This window comes from Myotis nattereri (assembly GCF_964212035.1).
Source record: "Myotis nattereri genome assembly, chromosome: 3".
Lineage (NCBI taxonomy): Eukaryota > Metazoa > Chordata > Mammalia > Chiroptera > Vespertilionidae > Myotis > Myotis nattereri.
This window is the reverse complement of record NC_138077.1, coordinates 152,046,951-152,072,547: the sequence shown is the minus strand read 5'-3', so window position 1 is coordinate 152,072,547 and position 25,597 is coordinate 152,046,951. Positions and strand designations below refer to the sequence as shown.

The 25,597-nt window shown below is 40.5% G+C and overlaps 3 protein-coding genes across 3 annotated transcripts in view; 2 read left to right on the top strand and 1 right to left on the bottom strand.

Annotated features, from left to right (window-relative positions):
* The window catches only part of CLCA2 (chloride channel accessory 2), a gene marked incomplete at both ends in the record, with an annotated part of 42,022 nt that extends 34,626 nt beyond the window's left edge, over positions 1-7,396 (top strand). The window contains 2 exon segments of the mRNA XM_081086483.1: positions 3,179-3,412; positions 6,954-7,396. Of these exon segments, the coding sequence (XP_080942609.1) occupies positions 3,179-3,412; positions 6,954-7,396 (677 nt within the window).
* Positions 1-25,597, bottom strand: part of ODF2L (outer dense fiber of sperm tails 2 like) — a 355,423-nt gene that overhangs the window by 92,462 nt on the left and 237,364 nt on the right. Inside the window, exons 8-9 of the mRNA XM_081086489.1 lie at positions 1,765-1,856; positions 9-116 (exon numbers count right to left, since the gene is read on the bottom strand). The gene's annotated coding sequence lies outside the window, so the exon portion shown is untranslated. The remainder of the gene's footprint in view (positions 1-8; positions 117-1,764; positions 1,857-25,597) is intronic.
* Positions 16,341-25,597, top strand: part of CLCA1 (chloride channel accessory 1) — a gene marked incomplete at its 5' end in the record, with an annotated part of 34,369 nt that continues 25,112 nt past the window's right edge. The window contains 3 exons of the mRNA XM_081086484.1: positions 16,341-16,502; positions 24,111-24,251; positions 24,424-24,568. Coding sequence (XP_080942610.1) covers positions 16,341-16,502; positions 24,111-24,251; positions 24,424-24,568 — 448 coding nt within the window. The remainder of the gene's footprint in view (positions 16,503-24,110; positions 24,252-24,423; positions 24,569-25,597) is intronic.

The window sequence follows — 25,597 nt, the reverse complement described above, 5'->3', positions numbered from 1 at the left end:
TCTCCTACCTCCATTTTAGTCATTATTTTGAGCTCCTTCTTGGGACTGTTTCGTCAGAATTACTAACAGATAAAGAGATTTATTGAGTTTTCTCAGTTCCAGCTCCTGCATTTCCTCTACAGAGGTTTAGGCAAGAGAAAGAGGCACTTAGTAGTTAGCAGTTAGAGAGGGAAGCAAATAACACAAACAATCCACACAGGAAATGAGTTCCTGAAAAAACAAGAGTTTGGATATTACAAATAACTGAGTGCTTCCTGAAGATGCTACGTCTTCCTTCAAGATAAAAGGGCCAAATAAATAGAAGATTCACATCTTTTCAACACCATTATTATAGTTCCTGATAGGAAACAGTGAATAAAGTATAACAAACAGAAATATACTACATTATTTTAGAAAATAAATCTCAGAAACATTTCTAAGTGCTTTTATTTTCAAAACTGCATAATGTTTATGAATACTTTTCATGTATTTTATCAGCTGTAATGAATTATTTTGTATCTAAATATAATACTTCGTTTCTAAATAGAAATACCCTCTTTCATTTATGAATCAAAGATTTTTGAAGGCCTACCAGGTGACAGGCTCAGTCCTAGGATCTTGGTATAGCAGGTAGAATGAGACTTGATTCCACTCAAGGAGTTTACAGGTTACTGACTGGTCTGAGAATCTTTTTAAAACTCATACTCTGACAGGATAAAAATATCATCTCACGTACAGTGAGATTAGAAATGTAATATTCAACTGTGTTTTTATCTGTGTCCTTCATATGGGCCCTTAATAGCCTAGAAAGGAAAGTTAGGTTTCCCTCGGCATGCCTGCCATACACAATACTCACTTTATCAGCTAATTTTCAGATGATGACCTTGAGCACACACCTCACTGAAAAGTGAAAGCTGCTGTTTACACCACTAAATCTCCAGACACAATAGCATCTACTCCTTTCTTCCTCCCCAAGGGCTGGCTCTGCCTCGTGTGTGCTCCACTCATCCCTCTGAGCAGCAGACAAGCATGATGTATTACTTCCCGTATTAAAATATTTTTTGTTGGTCCCTCTTCAGCTACTGTCCACCTTTCTAGTCCCCATCGTCAGGTTCCTTGAAGTAAACCTGCTGTCTATACTTTCTCACCTCCCATTTACTACTCTGTTCACTGCAACGACTTCATTCAAATCACTCTCCTATTCAAATCACTCCACTGGCCTCGCTCTGGCCATAGTCACCAATAACCTCCCTACTGGTAAATATGAAGGACACAGTTCAATCCCCATTTTACCTGACTTTAGCAGTATCTGACACAACTGATTGATTTCTCCTTTGTCATTCCCTTGTTTCTCTGATAGGACCCTCTCTTGATTACCTCTTATGCTCCTGAATTCTTTGCTGTGTGACTTGAAAGGCAAGTTACTTAGCTTCTGTGTACTTCAGTTTCATCATTGGTAAAAATGGGGGTAATAATTATACCCTCCTCATAGCATTGCTGGGAAAATTAAATATTTGATACACATCAGATACTTAGAAAAGTGCCTGGCACATGGTAAGCCAGGCACTCAATAAATGCAATTTATCATTATAGTTGAAATTGTTATTAGATAACCTCATTAATCCATATAGCTTTAATAATATCTATAAGACTCTAACTTCCAAATTCATAACTTCTAAATTATTAAATCCAGCTAAAACCTCTTTGGGAGATTACAATCCGTCTCTAACTGACTGACATTTCGATTAGATGTTTTCCAGGAATCACAAACCTTGTAAAACTTACAGTTTTAGTCCCCTTCACTTTAGCCTGCTTCTCCTCCGAAGTAGCTCACTCTTTTTGTTGTTTTGTTAATCCTCACCCGAGGGTATTTTTCCCTTTGATTTTTTTTTTAAAGAGAGAATAGAAAGGAGGGAGGTGGGAAGGGGGGAGAGAGAGAGAAACATAGATGTGAGAGAGACACACCGATGGTTATCTCCCACACATGCCCCTACCAGAGTCAGAGATTGAACCTGCAACCCAGGTATAGGCCCCAAACTGAGTCAAACCTGCAACCCTTGGGTGTGTGGGCCAACTCTGCAACCACTGAGCAACACTGGCCAGGGCCCAAGTAACTCACTTTAAAAAACTGGGAGGTACTTTTTGTTGTTGTTGTTCACCAATTTTCTCTTTTGAAAGATTCAAATCTACCACCAGCTTTTGCTGATTTCATCTCCAAAATACACCTCAAACTGCCTACTTCTTGCCTCCTCTCCACTGCTCTCGCCCAGCCCAACCTGCCATCTTTTCTTGTCTGGACTGTCGGCAATGGCTATCTCAGTGGCCTCTTTACTTGCTGTGCTTGAATCCATTCTCCCCCGAGAGCAGCCAGAGGAACCTGTTAGACTCTCAACCTTCCTAATGCCACGACCCTTTAATACAGTTCCTCATGTTGTGGTGACCCCCAACCATAAAATTATTTTCGTTGCTACTTCATAACTGTAATTTTGCTACTGTTATGAATCGTAATGTAAATATCTGATATGCAGGATGTATTTTCATTGTTCGCGACCCACAGGTTGAGAACCGCTGTGTTAGAGGACAACTGTGATCATGTTACTGCTCTGCTTCTGCAGCATGAAAGACTAAACTCTAAAACCACTACATGGCCCACAAGGTCCTGCATGAACTTTTCTCCTGTCTCATGTCAGCCTACTATCCTCCTCACCTTAATTAAATTTTTCTAATCTGCATATCTCTTCTTCACCTCAGACTTTTATACAACCTCTTCCCTCAGCCTAGGATATTCTTACCTCCACTCTTTACCCAGCTGACACATACTCATACTTTGGGAAACCTTTAAACATAACTTCCTTGATAACACTGTAAATTATATACTTGTTTTGTTTCATTTTATTTTATAATACCCTGCCTTTTTTCCTTCTTACATTTATCACAATTTGTAAATATATGTTTACTAATATGACAATAAATTCCATATGGTACTGTTTTGTCCATGATTACTGGCACAGGATATGCCCTCAAAATAGTTATTGAATGAATGAATAGATGAATGAATGAATTGTCGACTAAACAAACTCAGTTGTTCTAAAAATGTAGTAAAGAAAAAAAGTTTTAAAATATCAACAATCTGTCAAAAACAAGCTATTCAGGAGGTTGTAATTTGTTGTTCTGTCTATTCTTTTCTTCGGTGTCCCAGGTAATATTCAGATGAATGTCCCAAGAAAATCACTGGGCAGGAGTGAGGAGGAGCAAAAGTGGGGCTTTAGCCGAACAAGCTCAGGGGGCTCCTTTTCCGTGCTGGGAGTTCCAACTGGCCCCCACCCTGACGCATTTCCACCATGCAGAATCCTCGACCTGGAAGCTGTACAGGTGGAGGAGGAGGTGACTTTATCTTGGACAGCGCCTGGAGAAGACTTCGATCAGGGCCAGGGTAGGTTTCTTGGTTTCATTACCTATTTTTCTACCAAGAGGCATTTCTAATAATTATATCAGGTGTTAACTGAATAAGAATAACTTCGGGAGTTTAGAGATGACAAAGTGACAGGGGGTTGTCATGAAAATTTTTTATTGCTAAGGCTTCATATCGTGGAGTCCAGGAATGAGAGTGTGTCAGCTCCCCCAGGATTGGAGAGGCCTTCGTACAATGACCAGCACTAATCAAACAGAAACCTTGACTGGAAACATGAATACCACATGCAATGGTGGTCTTATCAGCAGAAACAGATTCTGTATCACAGCATGGACTGCAGGAAATTCGTTTTCTGAAGATTGGATAGTGACTACTTGTTCAGATCTAGAAGATGGGTTTAAGACAATAATTTCCATAAGTCGTGTAAAGTTGGCACATTTTCCTCTCCCACTTCTGGCCATGGTTTTGTTGGGAAGGCTGGGACCAGTTCCCTGGCTCGGGCTTTCTTACCATTGCTTCGGCGAATGTTGATGAAGTTCCTTTTTAACTTTCCAGCATTCAGGCTCCCACCTACCTCATCTTTTGATCTCCATGGTAATTCAACGGAATAACTTTTCTCAAAGAAAATCTTCCCAATCATTTTGCCATCACACACACAAAAAAGGTTATCATTGATTACACATTAAATGGTTTATTTCCTGATGCCTCTGGAAGCCTAAAGGAGCCAATTTTATTGACTGCTGGTGTTTTGTTTTGTTTTGTTCAATATCTGACAATGATAGTGACCACCTTGGACCTTTGCCAGTCTTGCTTCCAACTTTGACCATCTTTCTTTGGCTTATAAGTCTCCGTTTACTACACTGCTGAAAAGTCTCAATTACAAATAATTCTGTGCCGCTGAGAAACAGTCAATATTGTAGGGTTATCCTCTATTCTTTTATCAAAATCTCTGTTCTTGCCAGAGAAGAAAGGAGTGAAACTGTGGGATGGACATGCCCCTTACATAGTGGAAACAGCTGTAACTTAGATGTAAGGGGAAAAAATCATTCCCACTCTGACCTTAGGTTTGGCTGTTTCCTCTTTGGCAGGTTGCTTAAATTCTATTGGCCTCGGTTTCCTTATATGGAAAAGAGGACTAAAGCTCTCTATTTCATAAGACATTGTGTATAAGAAATGAAATGATACATATGAAATCAGAAAAGGAAGAGAAGGTGTGCCCAGTAAGTTCCCTGGGCTACTAGTTTGCATTGCTAGAAACTTCTCTAGTGTCTTATTCGGCATAAGGGCCACAAACACTCAATCCCATTTCTATTTAAAGATAAGAGTGAGCCCAGCTGGTGTGGCTTAGTGGTTGAGCATCAACCTCTGAATCAGTAGGTCATGGTTCAATGCCCAGTCAGGGCACATGCTCAGGTCGTGGGCTAGATACCCAGTGTGGGGCATGCAGGAGGCAGCCAATCAGTGATTCTTTCTCATCATTGATGTATCTATCTATCTCTCCCTCTCCCTTCCTCTTTGAAATCAATGAAAATATATCAAAAAACAAATAAATAAAGGGAAGAGTGATGCCTTCTCTCTAGTATTTCCCCTTTTTCTAACTGCCCTCAGAAGCATGGCAGTGTGTCAAAAGAGACAAACAGGAGCTCAGACTCCCATTACTTCTAGGAACCATTTTTTTTCAAAACCCCCAATAGTTTTGACTACACCACTGTTAAAAGAGAAGAAAGAAAGTGAAGATGTGGAGTTATTGGTTTTTAATGGCTTGAAAAGAGTAACTACAACCAAGTGAGACTTTATAATTGATATCATAATGGACATTAGAAGGGAATAGAGAGAACTTTTCTCCAATAGAGAGACCTTATTGATGAACATGATGATTCAAACTTGTTACACAAAACCTCAGAACACAAAAAATACCTGGGGGGAATGGCTGGATTAAGTTTCTGAGATCACTCAGCCATAACTGATTTAGCAATCAGCAATGCTAAACTTAACCACCTAGCCATGAATAAACCAACTAGCAAGAAGGTAAACGTTTAACTCATAAATATGTGCTTTTGTCACCTCTTTCTTTTTTCACAAATTGTTGGCTAGTAATTTTTTGGTATATATTAGACATGTGGTTTCAAACTACAGACTCTGGAATCCGATATTCTTCTGAAGAGTTTTGCAATTTTTCTAACTTGGCAAGACTCATACTCCATACTTCGTATCTCCCCTGTGGTGGGCATTAGCATAAAACTCTGCTCAGTTCTCAGCTTCCAGCTGTTGCTTTTCCCTTGAGCCCTTGATGTCTCGCCCACACATGCATAATATTGAGTCTTCAAATGATCTGAGAGAATATTTTGAACTCGTCCTTCTGGGCCTCCTTCCATTTTCAAACAGTCTGGTCATCCCATACTTGGTTCTCTCACTTCTTAGCCCAATAAGATAGTGGCTTTTTGTATCAGTGTCATTTATATGTGCTGAGTGGTAAGTGCCCTCAGAAGAAAAGCTACATAAATATAAATCATCTCCAGTCTGGTTCCCTTCTTTTAAAGGTTATCTTTCCTCTGGTTTCTATCTGCTTTTTATCCAAGTCCAGTGCTTCAGTAGATTTTTTTCCTTTCTTCAGAGTTCATACCTGTTATCTGCTGGAGAGTTAGTCCAAGAGAAGCCACTCAGCTATTACCAGAATTAAGCTTTCCATTTGATTTAAGTAGTAAATATTTTTGTGACTTAACATTTATGTTTATATTTTGCTTAAGAGGTGGGAATTTTTCCCCATGCAGAAGTTTTTCATTTTATGTACTCAAATATATCAATTTTTTGTTTATGTCTCCTGAATTTTGTATTTTAATTAGAAGAGCCTCTCGCATCTCAAGATTAACTGGAATTCATCCATGTCATCTACTAAATACTTAATATTTTTATTTTTTACATCAAACTTTTTGATCACTTCAGAATTTATCCTGAAAGGAAAAAGTTTGTAGTATAGGTCACATTGTTTTTCCAGCTTTTTACCCAATTATCACACCACCATTATCAAGAAATTTGTATTTCCCCCATTAATGAATTCTATCTCTATTATTTATACACTAAATTCCTGAATGTATTTGGCCTGTTTTTGGTATGTCTATTCATGTACCAGTACTGCAATTTTTTAGTTATTAAAGCATTATAGTGTTTTTATATCTGATAAGGTTAGTCCTTCAACATTGCTATTTTTTAGACTTCATATGGCCAATCTTGATTATTTATTTTCCATTAAAACTTTGCAATAAGCTTGTTAAAATAGAAACTTGAGGCGCTATTAATAGAATCCTATAAAATTCAAAAAATAAGAGAAAACTATCTTTATTATGCTGAATCTTACTATTCAAAAAACAATGTCTTTCCTCTTGTTTAGGTTTTAATATTAGTTCTTAGATAATGCATTAAAGTTCTGTTGATGTGTATATTTCTTGTTATGTTTGTTCTTAGATATTTTGACTTTTTGTTGCTATTCTCATTAGTCATTTGTACCAAATTAAAAAACCTACTCAGAATGACTTAACCTTCCCATTTATATTTTTCATTTCAGCTAATAGCTATGAAATAAGAATGAGTAAAAGTCTACAGAATATTCAAGATGATTTTAACAATGCCATTTTAGTGAATACATCAAAGCTAAATCCCCAACCAGCTGGCACCAAGGAGATATTTACATTTTCACCAAAGCTTTTCATAAATGGACCTGAACATCAACCTGATGGAGAGACACAAGAAAGCCACAGGATTTATGTGGCAATACGAACAATAGATAAGAACTCCTTAAAATCTGCCGTATCTAATATTGCTCAGGCATCATTGTTTATTCTTCCAAACTCTGCTCCTGTACTTGCCAGAGATGATCTTATATTGAAAGGAGTTTTAATAGCAATGGGTTTGATAGGAATCATTTGCCTCACTATAGTTGTAACACATTGTATTTTAAACAAGAAAAGGAGAGCAGACAGGAAAGAGAACGGAATAGAATTACTATGAACAAAATTACCTTGGTTCTTAAATGTAAAACCCATGCCCTTTGCACTTTACAAAAACATACCAATAAAAACAAATTAACATCAAAACTGTTAAAAGTGCTTTGAATTTTGCATACTACAGATCATGTTTTTACATAATAAAACGACAAAAACTCTTTTATAACCCTCATTTTGAGGGTAAAGTAGAAAGCCCTTACGTTTAGGCTATGAATAAAATAATAAAAATTATTTTCCAAGATAATTCTTTAAAGACAAACAAGGCAAGGTCAAAGTCGAATCAGAGTCAAGAAAAAGCTCCTTTTATTGAAGAGAAAAAAATAGCCCAAAGTAGAGAAGAGGATGTTATGTCTGAATGATATAAGCAATTGTTTAGTTACTTTAATTTTTCATTCTCTCTATCTCTTCAGAACAGATTGCTTGTTTATGACTAAAGATCAACGTGCATTATATATATATGGTGCCTCTTGTAAAATTCTTTACCTCTAGCCATTTGGTTAGCTATACACAGATCACTGTGAAAATTAACCTTAAAATTAACCTTTTCCCCTGACACTGGTTTTGTAACAGAGGTCTGTTGAATTTATTGTTTCTCAGTTTTTACTCTCATCAAAGTAGCTTTCCAAGTTATTGTCTTAGGTATAATTTTCAGAAGGCTTTAAGTAATAAATAAAAGACATAGTTCTAAACTTATTTTAATACATACATAGGCTACATAGTTTCATTCAATTTCAACCCAAGAAGAGGTCACAGGAGAAAGGCCTTTAGAAATGATTAACTGATTCTGTTTTTTGTTTAACTAAGACTCCAGGAATCCTTTCTTAATCGGGGGTTATTTATATTGATCAAGGGGATGGGAAACAAACTGAGAGAGGGAAGCATAAGTCAGAAGGAATTAAAAATCATCTTTCATCTAATCTTATTTCTCTTATTTTTAAAGAAAGATTATTGAGCAATAGAATCACTTGCTTTATATATTAAAGAACTGAAAACTTTCTTGGGTAAATACAAACAACTATGTGGAATAGATGTTTTACAATCAGGACCAAATAAAAGAAAAAATTAGGTTAAGTTTTGGGGATGGGGGAAGAAATTGTGGTGAATTGGGACAAGAAAAAGCAACAGAGAGGGCGAAGCCTTGAGTAAGAGCCTCAGAGCAGCACTGGGGGGAAAACAACCAACAAATCTCTCTACCTAAGCTGCCTCCTTGCAGTTCAAACTACACCCCAGGTCCGCCTATCACGTTCTAAGTCCATAGTGCCTAAATTCTTGCAGATGGGAGAGTTTCAAGTACTCACTTGGTAGTCAGTCTCTCCTCCCTCTAATGCCTGCTAACTTGGGATTTGCTTCTCTGTAATTTCAATAGGCTGGTAAAATATTAAAATGGGGAGTGGTAGGTTTTATGTCCCCAGATGTTTTCCTTATTTCACAGAGAGGGAAATGGAGGCTAAAGTGAGTAAACCAAAATATTGTGCTGGTTAATGGCAGAGCCATATAGGAATGCTGCCAGGTTCTCATACTGCTCCTTCACTCCTGTACATAAGAAGGTGTGGGCCCGCCCTATGTGGCTCAGTGGTTGAGCATTGACCCAGGAACCAATAGTCACTGGTTTGATTCCTGGTCAGGGCACATGCCTGGATTATGGGCTCGAGCCCAAGTAGGGGGCATGCAGGAGGCAGCCGATCCATGATGTTCCCCTTATCCATGTTTATCCGTCTCCCTTCCTCTCTCTCTCTAAAAAAATAAAAATAAATAAATCAGTAAAAATATATTTTAAAAAAAGAAGTTGTGGGAAGATGCCAGGAATTATGACTAGAAATATTTAACTTTTTCAAGCTCAATTAGCAGGTGAATGGGTCTGGGAACTGGGTCGTTGTTGTTTTTCTTTTCCATCTTGGTGTTGGAATGAAAAATAAATGAACTTAAGACTATGAATTAGTGATTTGGAAAAGGCAGAACAAAGTAAAGGATGCTAAGTGACAAACTAAAGTATATCATAGCAGGATAGAAAGGGGGACTGTATCAAATGCTTAGGCCAAGCAATATTCAGTGGCTGTGAGGGAATGAAGCATTATAAAACAAAATAAAGATACGGTAAATGTGGAAAGCTATTGATTTAGAGAAAAAGAAAGTTAACTTTCAATGAGAGGGAGATGGAAGCAGGAGATAGGAGATGTTTTAGGGGATGAATTAGTATAGCCTCTGCACTGAGCAGATTGCTGTTTATGGGTGCACTGTTGACTGCTCTAAAATTACCTTTCCATCTGCATGTTAGTACAAGAAAGCCTACAAAAAAATATATGTTATTTGCTTTTGCCTTCTGCTATAATGTAATTATTCTTAGAAGAGCATTCATTTGAAATTTAATGTGACAAATAATGATAGCATTCATTTAAAACACAATGTGACAAATTCAATAATGGCAGAGTTGCTCATATCAAACTAATCCTTTTGCTGATAACAGTTATAACTCTAGAAAAAATATAAAACATACTCTTGGAAGGCACTGGACACCAACAAAAACAGGTAGAAACCGAAGGCAGTACGGCCCTTGAAAAAAGGCAAGTGATCTCAGTGAGATCCACATTTAATCAGCTTCCCAGTTTGCTTAGAGTGTCTGGATAAGCTCAAGCAGAGTACAGCAGTCTTACTGGGTTGACAAGACAAAGGTAAGAGTTCTGGGGCATCAAAGCACTTGGAAATCCCAGAAAGAAAGCAACTGCCAAGGAAAACTTCCCTAATGTCTGCTCAATCTTTGGGTGAGTCCTAAATTGCAAAGGAATCTAAAGCAGTGGTCTCAACCTTGGCTGCACATTAGAATCACCTGGGAATCTTTTTAAAATGCTGATTTCTGGGCCTCACCCTCCGGAAATTCTGTTTCTTTGTTATGGGGTGGGGCCACAACATTAGTAACAAAGAAACAGAATTTCCGAAGGATGAAGCCCAGAAATCAGCCAAGGTTGAGAATCACTGATCTAAAGGAAAACAAGAGATTGGGGGCTAAAATTGCTGAACAGAGATTTCAGCAACTGCCCAGTTCTGGAGAGAAAAAGTTTATTTTTTTAATCCTCACCTGAGGATATTTTTTCATTGCTTTTTAAAGAGATTGGAAGAGAGAGGGAAAGACAGAGAAATATATATATATATATATTTTTTTTATTAGTTAAGGTATTACAAATGTGGACAGAGAAATATTGAGGTGAGAGAAACACATTGATTGGTTGCCTCCTGTATGAGTCCTGACCAGGGCCCATCCCAGGAAGGAGCCTGCAACTGAGGTACGTGCCCTTGTCCGGAATCGAACCTGGGACCCTTCAGTCCACAAGCCGATGCTCTATCCACTGAGCCAAACCGGCCAGGGTGAGAAAAATTTAAGGTTTAATTTCATCAAAGTTAGAGAGCTTGATAAGCACCGTGTGTTTCCATTGAAACTCCATAAGGGTCACTCACATTAGAGGTAAGAACCATATACCCAGTCTAAGAATTATGCCCTAGAGCCAATGGCAAAATTGAAATAGATTTGCTTTGACAAAACCTAAAATCACAACTCCACAAAAATCAAGATGATTTACCAATAATTTAACTGCTACTATAACATAACTCAGAGGAAGATAAAATAATACAGTCTCTATAACATATCATCTAGTATATAATAAAAATTTAATAGACATGCCAATGAGCAGGAAATGAGTCCCATTATTTAAAAGAATAACCTAATCAACACAAAGGAGGTAGGTAAAAAGCAATAAAGGCACACACAAAATAGAGGGAATTATAGAAATCAAATAGCAAGATGGTAGACTAAAGCCAGCTAATCCTATATAATAAAAGTATAATATGCAAATCAACCCAACAGAACAACCAGTCGGAAGGGGAGGAGAGCTGGTGGTGGGGCTGGTGAGCAGGCAGCGCCAGGCTAGCCAAGGCGCATGCCAGCAGGCTGAGGGAGGGGACAGCGTTGGGGGGCAGGAGGCAGCAGCAACCATGGCAGTGGAGGAGCAATGGGGGTGGAAGGCATGCCTGCTGGTACCATCCCCTGATCACCTGCCCGGTCGCCTCCTGCAGAGGGAGGCCAGACTGTGGCTTAGGCCCACTCTCTGGGCCTAAGCAGTCAGTAGGACATCCCTTGAGGGCTCCAGGACTGTGAGAGGAGTGCACAAATTTTCATGTACTGGGCCTCTAGTTAAATAGAAATGGATTAAACATTTTAACTGAAAAGCAGAGACTTTCAGATTTAGTAAAAAGCAAGACTCAACCATATGGAATTTATAACAGATGCATTTTAAATGTAAAGACATATACGTTCCATCCTATCCAGTTTGGCTCAATGGATAGAGCATCAGCCTGTGGACTGAAGGGTTCCAGGTTTGATTCCAGTCAAGGGCACATGCCTGGGCTGTGTGCTCGATCCCCAGTAGGGGTGTGCAGGAGGCAGCCAATCAATGATTCTCTCTCATCATTGATATTTCAATCTCTCTCTCCCTCTCCCTTCCTCTCTCTCTGAAATCAATAAAAAAAGACATATAAATTGAAAGTGAAAAAAATGAAAATATGATATGCCAACACTAAGCATAAGAAAGTTAGTGTTAGTGTAGTGTTATGAAATAAAACAGACTTTGAGAAAGAAGAGACAAAGAGGGTCATTCCATAATGATAAAAAAATAAATTCATCAAAAAGATATAACAATCCTAAATGTGCATATACTCATTAATAGAGTTTTAAAATACCAAAAACAAACAAACAAAAATCTAGAACTAGAGAGAAATAGACAAATGAACAATGGAAGCTGGAGATTGAATCTCCCACTGTCAATAATTGTAGACCATCCAGATGGAAAAACTCATTAAGAATGGAAAATATTTTAACAATATTACCAACCATTTGACCTTGACATTTACAAAATACCACACCCAATTAGTGCAGAATACACATTCTTTTTAAGTACTCATGTAACATTTACCAAATTAGATTATGTGCATAAAATACATCTCAGAATATAAAGTCCAGAAACAGACATGCACACCTATGGTCAATAGATTTTCTATAAAGGCATGTGCAAGTCAGTGGGGAAAGGCAACCCAATGAGTGAAAGAGTTCTTGTCAATAAATGATATTGGAACAACTAGACATATATTTGGGAAAACATTTTTATTCCAACCTTAATAAAATATGAATTCATGGTAGATTATAGAAATAAATGAGTTAAGATATAAACTTCTAAAAAATAGAAAATAACACCTTCACAGTTATAGTGTTGAAAGACTTCTCAGAACAGACGAAACACAAAGGATAAAAGAAAACATTAGTTGGACTGCATTAAAACTAAATATTTGTGCTCATCAAAGGTCAGCATTAATGCCTGGCCAGCATGCTCAGTGGTTGAGCATCGATCTATGGACCAGGAAGTCACAGTTTGATTCCCAGTCAGGGACACATGTGAGCTTGATCCCCAGTAGGAGGCATGCAGGAGGCAGCCAATCAATGATTCTCTTTCATCATTGATGTTTCTATCTCTCTCTCCTCCCTTCCTCTCCGAAATCAATACAAATATATATTTTTTAAAGGGCAACATAAATAAATGAGAAAGGCAAGCTACAGAGTGGAAGAAAATATTCACAATAACATATCTGACAAAGAAATCATAACCAGAATATATACAAAAACATTATAAATCAGTAATAAAAAGACAAAGAAGCCAAAAAAATGGGCAAAAGATATAAACATCATATTAGTGGCTATCTCAGAGCAAAAGTGTGAAAGTTGATTAGAAGGGGCACAAAAAACATTCTGGATCAATGAAAATGTTATATTTATTGATTGGGATGTTGGTTACATGGATGTATATATTTTTCAAAATTAATTTATCTGTGTATATTTGCTAAGTGCATTTTATTTTATGTAACTTTCACTCCAAGAGAAACTTAATATGAACAAATTTATTGTATCCTTATCTGTTAGCAAGCTTTATAGCAATGGTTCTCAGCTTGGTTGACTTTATTTCCCAAGGGGACATTTGGCAATGTCTGCACACTACAGTGGATCTATTGAGTAGAGGGCAGGGATGATGATAAATATCCCACAATCACAGTAGAGTCCTAACAAAGAATTACTTGGATAAAATGTCAACAGTGTCAAGATTGAGAAATCTTGCTTTATAAAGAGGAAAAAAAAGGGGTCATTTATAAGGATATTTGATTCATGAAAATAAAGTGGCCTTGGTGAAAGGAACAAAGGTCACTCAGTATTGTGTGATTTAAATGAAGATGAGAAAACAAGAAAGAAGAGAAAAAAATATTTTAGATGAAATGAAGATGGTCCATGTTAAAGAATTGGATTCATAAGGCTGGTAGAAATTCCAACTGATGAAAAAAATGAAGACAGGGAATGGATATAAAGTTGGGTAGATGCTGCATTATGTGTTAAGATCTGTGTTATGGCCCAGCCAGGGTGGCTCAGTTGATTGAGCGTAGTCCCTGCAGCGAAGGGCTGTGGTTTGATTCCTGGTCAGTTCACATACCTGAGTTACTGATTTGATCCCTGGTTAGGGAGCGTGTGGAGGATAGCTGATCAATGTTTCTCTGTCAGATCAATGTTTCTCTCTCTCCCTTCCTCCCTCTAAGCATATCATCAGGTGAGGATAATAATAATAATAATAATAATAATAATAATAATAATAGTAATAAATAGATCTGTGAATGTAAAATACAGGGAAATAGGAATAGAAGCAGAGAGGAAGTCAGATGAGTAGTGGGCTCTGAAGAATTGAGAATCTGATTTACTGTGTATGTATTATAGGAAGGAAAAAAGGCACAGATCAGGCACAAAGAAAAAGACAAAATAAAACATGAAAGTGAGGATGATGATGGTAGAGTGAGAAGCAGTCAAGGACACAGAAACAGATGATCATATTACCAGGAAGGTAATTAGAGCTTGTCCCCAAAAGTCAAAAGGAATGGCACCCTCTATAAATCCCTCCTGTGTGTAAACGTCTAGCTCTTATCAGCAAGGGGGTTTCTGGGATGGATGGGGAGTGACCCAGATGGTGGCCAATTTCATTTCCCACTCCCTCTCAGCTACAAGCAGATGAGTCTTATCAAAACACTACTTTCTGAGATCAATTGCCTCAAAGCAATTGATTCAATTGCACAAAAAGAAGAAAGCTATCCCGTACAGTGGGCAATTGCTTTCTATCTACTTGACACTGTGGAACAGAAGCATTATAAATGAACAAACACCCAAAAGAAACATTTCTTAAAATTAACATGACCTTATTTCACACCAATAAAGGAAAGAAGAAGCGAGAGCCCAAAAAAAGATAAAAGGAAAAGAAGAGAGTAAAATGGAAAAGAGGGGGAAAAAGAGATTAGAAATTAAAAGTAGAGAAGACAGGACCACCACTCTTGTGTTAATATGTTAGGATTTCAAAATGATGGCCGTTAGTCCAATATTTTTATTTTTATGTGTAAATTTATTTCCATTACAAAAGTAATACATGCTATTATAAAAAGTTCAGATGTTTAAGTAAGATGTGACAAACAAAATAGATATAAAACAAATAAGCTTACTTCTTATTTTATTAATGGACATTGGTAATTCAGTTTCTTATTATTATAAGGTAGGCTTTGAGACAAATTCTATTACCTTTGTACATATAATTGTATGTTCCTGTGTGTTGTCCCTTGAATATGTAATCTTGTGTACCTGTGTGAGTATTATCTGTAGGGTAAATTCCTAAGAGTAGAATTGCTATGTTAAAAGATACACATCATTGCCTGGCTGGTGTTGCTCAATGGTTGAGCACTGACCTATGAACCAGGAGATCATGGAACCTCCCTGGGCTTGGCTTCCTCTATTCCAGTGGTTCTCAACCTTCCTAATGCCGCGACCCTTTACTACAACTCCTCATGTTGTGGTGACCCCCAACCATAACATTATTTTTGTTGCTACTTCATAACTGTAATTTTGCTACTGTTATGAGTCATAATGTAAATATCTGATATGCAGGATATATTTTCATTGTTCGCGACCTACAGGTTGAGAACCGCTGCCTAATCTACTGGATCCTCGGTCACTTGCTCCACCTCTATCACTACACACTCCTTGCAGGCCTGAGTGGTTCCACTGCCAGAGACCAGCCAAGCTCCACTGGGAATCCTTGACTCCTTGTACACCACAGGGCGCGGGACTTCTCTGTACAGTAGCCATTTGAAAGACTGGATGGCCCAGCCAGGAAGTTCAGGGAGGTTGATCACCTGTAGGATATGAGAAGGAGGCAAACACTTTCCCTCCCTCCCTCCCTCCAATGGACTGTCCCAAGATATGGTTTCTCACCAATAGGAAATATTCAATAATATCTATGTTGTTTGCTAATGCTTTTGGTACAAGTGGACTATCTAAGGAAGCACCAAGAAGTGCTAAGGTTATGTCAAGATCGATGAGGATAAAAATGACCACATTGAGGGATAACTGGACATAAGACTCACACTTAATGAATAGTTACTGAACGCATAAAACAGCCAGGCCTCCCCGGGGCAGGCAGAGGTGGGAGGGTGGCCTTGTGTGGACCAGTCTCCCTGGTTGGGCAATCATTTATAAGAAGTAAACATCCTTCAGTGGCTAAGCCGCTTGACACCTGTGAATCCTTCTAGGGAACCGGATGTGGTCTTCCCACCCTTTCCCAGCATCTGGCAAAGGTGAGGGCAAGGCTAATGATCCTCTCAAACAAAATATTTAAAGTACACAAAATTTAAGACTAAGACATTGTTCCTCATATTGGAAACAAATGCAAAAGTGAAACAATTTTGGGTCCAGGGGTTAAAGTCTGGTGATAAACCACCTCTGATAACGGGAAAATGTGTGTCTCTCTAGTCATATAAATAGGGGTGAAGAAGGATGCCTCTAGAACCAAATTTTTTCCAAGAGAATCATCACATGGAGATGTGTAGTAATGGGGCCGTTTAAGAGTTCTGTTTTCATCTTGGTCCTTCACCTTCTGGAAGGGGCCCTGAGCAACTCACTCATTCAGCTGAATAACAACGGCTATGAAGGCATTGTCATTGCAATTGACCCCGATGTGCCGGAAGATGAAACACTCATTCAAGAAATAAAGGTAAGGTGGAAACGGTAACTACCCAGGCTTTAAACAATTTAAGTGTAATGTGTGGAGGGCAAGCATGAGTTCTCTAATGCATCTGTGTGATATTGGCAAAGTATTTTTATGTCTAAGTCTCAGTATCTTCGGTTGCAAAATGAAAATAGAATAGTTGACCATTAGGATTCTTCTTAGGGAGAAGATAATAAATGTAATGCACTTAGCTAAGAGTTTCATACATTGTTGGTGCTTAATGAATGATTTTCCGCATTTATTGATTGTGGATGATTCCGCTAAGGCAGAGCCAGCGGTATTTGGTAGATATTGAGATGTCCAGAGAATAATTCCTTTGCCTGGCTCATGTTAGATGTCTCTTTGTATTCTTCTAATTACAACTCTTTTCTCTGTGATTTTAATAGAGAAGCCCAGGATACAAACCTCTAATTTAAGAACAGCCCTGATCCTTTCAATGAGAGGAAACTCTGCATTTTTCAGCCCCGATGCAAGGGATCCTCTTAGATTGCTGAGCGGCCTTGCCTTACTTATTACTTCTTCTCTGGGGGAAGGAAGAAGTAGGGAGGAAGACACTTCCTGTCTAGGGCAGAGTGTCTAACTGTTATAAGGTGGAGAGGTCATGTACAACAGCAAACAACTAAGAATAAGAGGGAAATGCCTTATAAGTAACCACCGGGGATCTGGCTGTAGCACACCCAGAGGCAGTAGTGTGTAATGAGGAAAAGTACTGGTGTGTAAAATGGGGCAATAAGCTTGGCGAAGGGTATGTGGGAACTTTGTACAATTTTTGCATGTCTTATAAGTCTAAAATTATCTTGAAGTATGGTAAAGAACTTTAAAAATGCATGCATAGCGTCTGGCATGTAGTAAGAGCTCAATTAATGGTAGGCATAACCATAATTCTTTTAGATGGAAAGGGTTCAATTTTTTAACCAAGCCAAAGTTCCTGAGTGTGAGCCCAAAAGTTAATATCACAAGAGTTCCATCGGTTGCCCTCAAGTGTTCCTTGCTCTGAGCAGAAACAAACCCAGAAAGATGGAGTTTGGAGAGAGAACCAGCTCTACCATCTGGAGGAGCATGGGGCTGGAGAACCGCAGTAGTTGAGGAAGGAGCGGGATCTTATCTGTTTAACCTATCAGATACTACTGCTACTGATGAAAGGGAAAGCTTTACCTTTTGAAATCTCTCAACAATCAGATAGCTTGGGTAAGTTTTTGATTGTATCTAACCTTAGAAATGGCATCAGCAAACATGAACGTGCCCCTTGGAGCAACAGACAAGGAAAGTGTGGGAGAAAAAAATATAGCCAACAAGTTTCTGTCTCTGGCTAGACAGTCAGGAATGTACCAGAAGAACATAAATTCCTTACCCAGAATGGCAATGCTAATGCACATTTACATGGTGCTTTAGAGCTTCCAGATGCTTTCACCTCACTCTTAGGGGTTTTCCTCCTGAGAAATCTACTTCTTATCACAATTATTAAATTGGTTTTCTGGTATGAGTCCTACTAAATGAGTTGGGTTTGAGATAAGTTGGTTTCCACATATTGTAAAGTATATGATGGTCTAACCACTGTGCTATACACCTGAAACTACTACAAAGTAACATTGAATGTACACTATAATTGAAAAATAAAATTAAAAAGTTAAGGGCAATAGTGTACTCAGAACCCCTAACTAAGTAGTTAATAAAAGTGAGTTCCTCACTACTAAGGTTCAGCTCTGCAGAGTTAAGGACCTTAATTGTGACCTTGTCTGCCTTTCCTGGCCATCCCTCACTCTGTTTTCTGAGAGGAGACTCTCCCCTGGTGCTCTTGTGGGAATAGAAGCCTTTAAGTCAGCTCTTAAATACTTGCTTCTGTTCAGGGCATTATGCTAAGTGAAATAAGCCCGTCAGAGAAAGACAAATACCATATAATTTCACTCACATGTAGAATCTAATGAACAAAATAGAAACAGATTCATAGATGCAGAGAACAGACTGATAGCTGTCAGAAGGGAGGGGGACTGGGGGGCTGTGTGAAATAAGTGAAGAAATTAAGCAAAAAAATAAAACCCTCATAGACACAGACAACAGTGCGGTGATTACCAGAGGTAATGGGGGGATGGGAACAGAAATGTACACTTGAAACCTACATAATTTTGTTGACTAATGCAACCCCAATAAATTAAATTTTAAAAAATTGAATGACAGTCCCTAAGGTTTGTCCACCTACAAATTGCATCCACTGCAACTGCCCTGTCAGTGTGAGTTGTAGAGGCAGAGAGGGCACACTCCATAAAATGAGAGAGTGAGAGTCAGGAAGAAACACTCTCTGTGTCTCTGTCTCTAAAACTCTCTCTCTCTCTCTCTCCCTCTCTCTCTCTCTCTCTCTCTCTCTCACACACACACACACACACACACACACACACACACACACACACGATACACAATGGGAGCAGTGTATCTTGGAGGTATCCTCAATGTATGTGGGTCCAGGAACCTCTTTTCTTGGCACTCCTGGACAATTTGCCATTCATCACAACCATTTCATTCATTCATTCATTCATTCATTCATTCATTCATCCAACAAATATTTACAAAGCTGGTACCAGAGGAGAAAGGGACCATTTCTTTACCATTATGTCAGGTACCAGAAATCCAGTGGTGAACAATATACCATCCTTATCACTAAGGCATTTCCAGCCAACCCTATAAGCTGTCATCCGTGACCTCTCCAGGCCTCAAAAGTTTAAATGTCTATTTGGATACAAGGTTGCCTTCTCAAAATCAGGAACAGAGGCCAAAGCAAAAAACCATTATTGATGTTTCTGTTAAAACATGGAAGACAAGTGCACTTCATGCTGCTGCTGCTGCTTCCTAGGAGACATTGAAAATTCACATTTCACTAGTCAGATTCTAATATAATGCTCTAACACAGAGAGCTTTATACCTACTTTTTAACTTTTTGGTGATTTTGACTCCGTGTTTTTATTTTTAAAATGATACATTGTTAAATCTGCCAGTGGTTGATAAAAATCTCGCTTTTTGGAGTAATGAAATGCAAATCATTATAAGAAGCTTTTTAGAAGGAACAAGGCAACCATTATTACTACCTGAAAAGAGGGAAACTGAAGCTCGGAAAATAATATAAATTCCCCAAGTTTATCCCCTTAGGAAGTGGTAGAGAGGGATTCACTCGGCACCAATACCCACGTGCTGCTTCCCCCTGTGAAGGGGGACTGGTTCTGTGCCTCATGCCCACCTCATGTATAAGTGAAACTGCTTGTACACACACACACACACACACACACTAACCCAAACTCTACATTATAATATTGGCGTCTAAGCACTCTGGTCTGCTCTGGGAAGGACTTTCCTCCTGCAATGGTCCCTTTTCTCTCTGGCTTTACCAGTGTTTCCCCTCCCCCGCCCCCCCCCCCCCGGCCGTTATCACATGCATATGTTATAATAGTTCCCATTAAAAAACAACAACAACAACAAAACCAAAATTCCCTTGCCCTGAAGTGCTCCTTCAGCTATTGCATCGTGTCTCCATTCTCCTTTAATTTACAAAAAAATAAAATAAAATAAAATCCAAAAACAAACCTGCTTGCACTGTTGTCGATATTCACTGCCTCCATTTCACCTCCCATTGTCTTGAATTTACTCATTTGGAGCTATCATCTCCATTCCACTAAAATGGCTCATCCACGCTGCCAAATACTTCTTATCCTCACCTTTCTTTTTTATTATTATTAAATTCATTGGGGTGACTTTGGTTAATAAGCTTATATATGTTTCAAGTGTATATTTCTATGGTGCATGATCTGTATATTGTATTGTGTGCTCACCGTCCAAAGTTAAGTCTTCTTCTGTCACCATATATGCAGTCCCGCCCCCCACCCCCTTCTCTCTGGTAACTACCATACTGTCTGTCTATGAGTTTTTGTTCGTTTTTCCTCTCTTAATTGCTCAGCACCCTTTGACACCGATAATCATTCTCTTCTCCCTGAAACACCTTTACCCCGTGCCTGCTGATTTCCTTCTGAGTCTCCTTGGCTGACTCCTCCTCTTCCTATCACTAAATGCTAAATGCCTGTGGCTGCCAGGGCTCAGTCTTCAGCCCTCCCCTTTCCTCTGTCCACACTCACTTTTGAGGGCAGTGATTTTCAGTCCTAAGAGACCCTATGCCTTTTCCAATAATAAATCTCCTATAATACCCTCTCTACTGTCTTCATAATGCATCTCAGGGGCATTTAAAATTAAACTCTACAGCTCCTTCATTTTAGAGAAATAAAGTTGGGTGTAATTTGAAAATAAATTATATAATTGTGCCACTTCCTTAAATCTGACAGTACTACACTAAAAATAAATACTACCATAACATTTAGCTAGTCCTAAAATTACTGCAGGATCCAGCAGGTGAAGTCATATTCATTTTAATTTGAGTTTCTCTCCACTATAAGTTGGTGTGAGACCTTGATACTTACACACTCTAATTCTCAGCTTCTCCCTTAAAGGTTTATTGATCCTCAAAGGATCAAATGAGATGACACTCACAGCTAACATTTCACAAACATTTGTGCTAAGTAAACATGGTTCCCAGGACTTCCTTGACTTTACTTGATCCCCACAATTTCTTATGAGCTAATCACCATAATATTTTCCATTTTATAAATGGGATAGATAACTGAGGCTCAGGAGGGCTCAAGGAAATTGCCAGATGACGCACAATAAGTGCTGGAGCCAGGATTAGTGTCAGCCTCTGAAGTCTGCATTGTCAACCATCACACTCTGACACAGAGCATGTGATAAGTGCTCAAAAAAGGTTAGCTATTATCCTATACTAGGGGCCCAGTGCATGAATTCGTGCACCTTGAAAGGAACTGTGAGCTGTGAGGCTGCAGTGGGCACAGGGGCGGGCGGGTCTGGCCCCTGCCTGGCCCCTCCTGGCACAGACCCCGGTCCCCTGTCTGCTGGCAGCCCCACTCCCACTGCCATCGCTCCCACATGCTGACAGCACCGGCCCTGCTTGTACCCGCTGATGGCACGGAGCGATTGGGGCCAGCACCAGCAGTGGGTGTGAGCAGTGGCTGCTGCCCCGATCGTCCCTCAGGAGCAGGGGGAAGTGGAGAAGCCCTCAGGGGTGATTGGGGCCAGCAGCTGTTGCTCATACCTACTGACGGCGCTGAGGGATCCGGACCGGTGCCAGGTGCCGGCAGAGGGTGCGAGCGGGGCCATTGCTGGCAGCGGGGGCAAGAGGCGGCTGCTGGCCCTGATCGCCCCTCAGGAGCAGGGGGAGGTGGAGAAGCCCTGAGGGGTGATTGGGGCCAGCACCCGCCGCTTGCCCCCGCTGCTGGTGCCCGACGCCGGCCCCAATCGCTCGGCACCATGAGTGGGTGTGAGCAGTGGCTCCCGATCCCACCAAGGCTGACACCCACCTTGTTCTGCGTGCACCCCCTGGTGGTCAGTGCATGTCATAATGACCGGGTTTTCACTTGTTCGGTTGTTTCAACGTTCGGTCTATTTGCATATTAGGGTTTTATATATCCTATATAATAAAAGGCTAATATGCAAATAGACCGAGTGGCAAAACAACTGAACAACCGGTCTCTATGACATGCGCTGACCTCCAGGGGGTGTGCATGGAACATGGCGGGCGTCGGCAGCAGGCGGCAGAGCGTGGAACATGGCAGCTGTCAGCCACGGTGAGATGATGGAGCAGGTGAGTGGGGGCGCCAGGCCAAGGCAGGGCACCGGTTGCTGTCATTGAGCAAGCATCTAGTGGTTACTGAAAATTCTTTGCTCCCACACACTGTGGTCCTGCCTGGCGCTTGCATCAGCTGCCAGCACAGGAGCCACTGCTCTCACCTGCTGCTGGCGCCCAGTGCTGGCTCTAATCACTCAGCACTATCAGTGGGTGTGAGCAGCAGCTGTTGGCCCCTATTGTCCCTCAGGGCTTCTCCATCTCCCTCTGCTCCTGAGGGGCAATCAGGGCTGGCAGCTGTCTCTCACACCCTCTGCTGGCAACAGCCCTGCTCGCACCCACTGCTGGCACCAGAGCCACTGCTTGCACCTACTGACAGCACCAGTCCCTATTGCTTGGCACCATTAGCGGTGCAAGTGGGGCTGGCACCCATCAATGCATGGGAGTGGCGGCAGCAGGGGCGGGGCTGCTGGCAGATAGGGGACCATGGGCCATGGTGGGAGGGCCTGGGTGGGAGTGTGGAGGGTGGGCTGAGACCTGCCCCTGTGCCCACTGCAGCCTTGTGGCCCACAGTTCCTTTCAAGGTGCACGAATTTGTGTACTGGGCCCCTGGTATCCTATATAATAAAAGCCTAATATGCTAAGTGTCCAGTCATCCAGTTGGCCATGCAACCAATTAAAGTGTAATATGCTAATGATACACTAAGGCTGCTCAACTGCTCGCTATGACATGCACTGACCATCAGGGGGCAGACAGTTGGCTGGTTGACCAGTCGTTATGAACCTCCCTGGAGGTTTCCTAATCCTCCAGGAGACAGACGCTCGAACCAGTAGGTTAGCTTACTGCTGGGGTCCGGCCAATCGGGACTAAGCAAGACAGGCCAGACATGTCTTGGAGCCTTCTCGTAGCCCTCCCATTGCCCCTCCCTGGCTGGCCAACCTCTTGTGTCCCTCCCTGGCCCCAATTGTGCACTGGTGGGGTCCCTCAACCTGGCCTGTGCCTTCTTGCAATCTGGGACCCCTTGGGGGATGTCAGAGAATCAGTTTTGGCCTGATGGCAGAATGACTGGTCACTTTGATGCACACTGACCACCAGGGGCAGACGCTCAACACAGGAGCTTCCCCCTGGTGGTCAGTGTGCTTCCACAGGGGAGCGCCACTCAGCCAGAAGCTGGGCTCACGGCTGGCAAGCACGGCAGCAGTGGTGGGAGCCTCTCCTGCCTCCGTGGCAGTGCTAAGGATGTCCAACTGCCAGCTTAGGCCCGCTTCCATGGGCCTAAGCCATCAGTCAGACATCCCCTGAGGGCTCCTGGACTGCAAGAGGGCACAGGCTGGGCTGAGGGACCCCCCCCCCCCAACACACTCTCACCAGTACATGAATTTCATGCACTGGGCCTCTAGTAGATAATAAAAGGCTAATATACAAATCGACTGAATGGCAGATCAACCGGTTGCTATGATGCGCACTGACCATCTGAGGGCAGACACTCAACACAGGATCTGTCCCCTGGTGGTCAGTAGGCTCCCACAGGGGGAGTGCCACTCAACCAGAAGCCGGGCTTACGGCTGGTGAGCACACTGGCAGTGGCGGGAGCCTCTCCCGCCTTTGTGACAGTGACAGTGCTAAGGATGTCCTACTGCTGGCTTAGGCAGGCTCCCCATGGACATCCCCTGAGGGCTCCAGGACTGTGAGAGGGTGCAGGCTGGGCTGAGGGACCCCCCCTCAAGTGCACAAATTTTGTGCACTGACCTCTAGTTATCAATAAAAGGTATTTCTACATCTCCCCTTCCAGTCTTATAAATAACTGGTCTTTACTAACTAGTTTTTCTAATGTGAAATACAAATGTAAATTTGAATGATTGATAATTTAGCCTACAGTCCTAATTGTGCTTGCTAGATATGTTTTCTTTTTTTCCCCCAGGACATGGTGACTCAGGCATCTCCATATCTGTTTGAAGCTACAGGAAAAAGATTCTATTTCAAAAATGTTGCCATTTTGATTCCTGAGAAATGGAAGACAAAACCTGAGTATATGAGACCAAAACTGGAGACCTACAAAAATGTGAGATTATCAAGTTCTTGTTTCAAATTCAATTTCCTTCGGTGATTTAGATTTTTTTTTTCATCATAATATTCTAGAACCAAATGAAATTTGTTCACAATACTCCAGTGTGAATAAGGTCAATTCATTTGCTAAAATTTTGTAATGATGAAAACATTTTCTTAAATTTCAGGCTGATGTTCTAGTTGCCGAACGTAATCCTCCAGGAAACGATGATCCCTATACTGAGCAGATGGGAAATTGTGGAGAAAAGGGTGAAAGGATTCATTTCACTCCTGACTTCATAACAGGAAAAAAGTCTCAATATGGACCACAAGGTATGGGTAGAGAAGAAACATTCCACTGTGTTCCTCACAACTTAATAATTTTATATTCAAAGTAGATCAAAATAGCATTATCTTTCCGAGTAAGCACATATAAGCCAAATAACGTTACAGCATGCATTTTCACTTAAAGCAGGGGTTCAGAATAGTGTGTTTCTCGGTTAGAAATTTAATTTTTCATATTCTGCATAAATGTGTAACTATAGTGTTTTTAATTTAAAAAAGTTATTACTATCAGAAAATAGCTGTAATCGTTTATTGAAATGTTATTAGGTTTCTATGGATCTGATAAGGAGACTGCTGAACAAATTAAACCTCCTGCCTGTAATTCACATAGTAGCCACCAGATGGCGGAGACTCACAGTGCTCTCAGACTTCTGCTCAAGCAGATTGAAAAGGAGGTTGTTAATCAGATTCTGATTCAGTAGGTGTGGGGTGGGACTCAGCAATTTGCATTTTTAACAAGCTCCCAGGTGATGCTGATACTGCTGGACTATGGACCACACTTTAAGGAGCACAGAGAATATCCTTGCAGTTCAGCTTGCAAAAAAAACCTGTAACTAAAGAAAAACATCCAATTTTCCTTCACAAAATAAACTCTTTATCATGCCCATGAGCTATATAGAACAATCTTTAGAAGAAAATATTAAAACAAACAATAAGGAAGTATATATAAAATATGTACGCTCCAGGTATAATCAAATGTGATTAGTATTAGCGAATTAGGTTACTTAATAACTACTACCAGGTATCTTTATTATCTTGAAAGTATTAGAACCAGCTTGATTTTCTTCACTCAAACAAAAGGGCCCTGGTACCTCCATGCCCCACCCCGCATTCACTAGAGCACTACAGACTTATCAGGAAGATGTATCAAACATACCTCTTGTGCTTCGACAACACTCTATTTCATCTCCATAACAGAACCAGAAAATTCCCAATGTATGGCTCAATCAATAGGTGCTGAATTGATATATTAATTGCCCCATCTCACTTCTGGGTCCACTCCAGCCATCTGAGTCA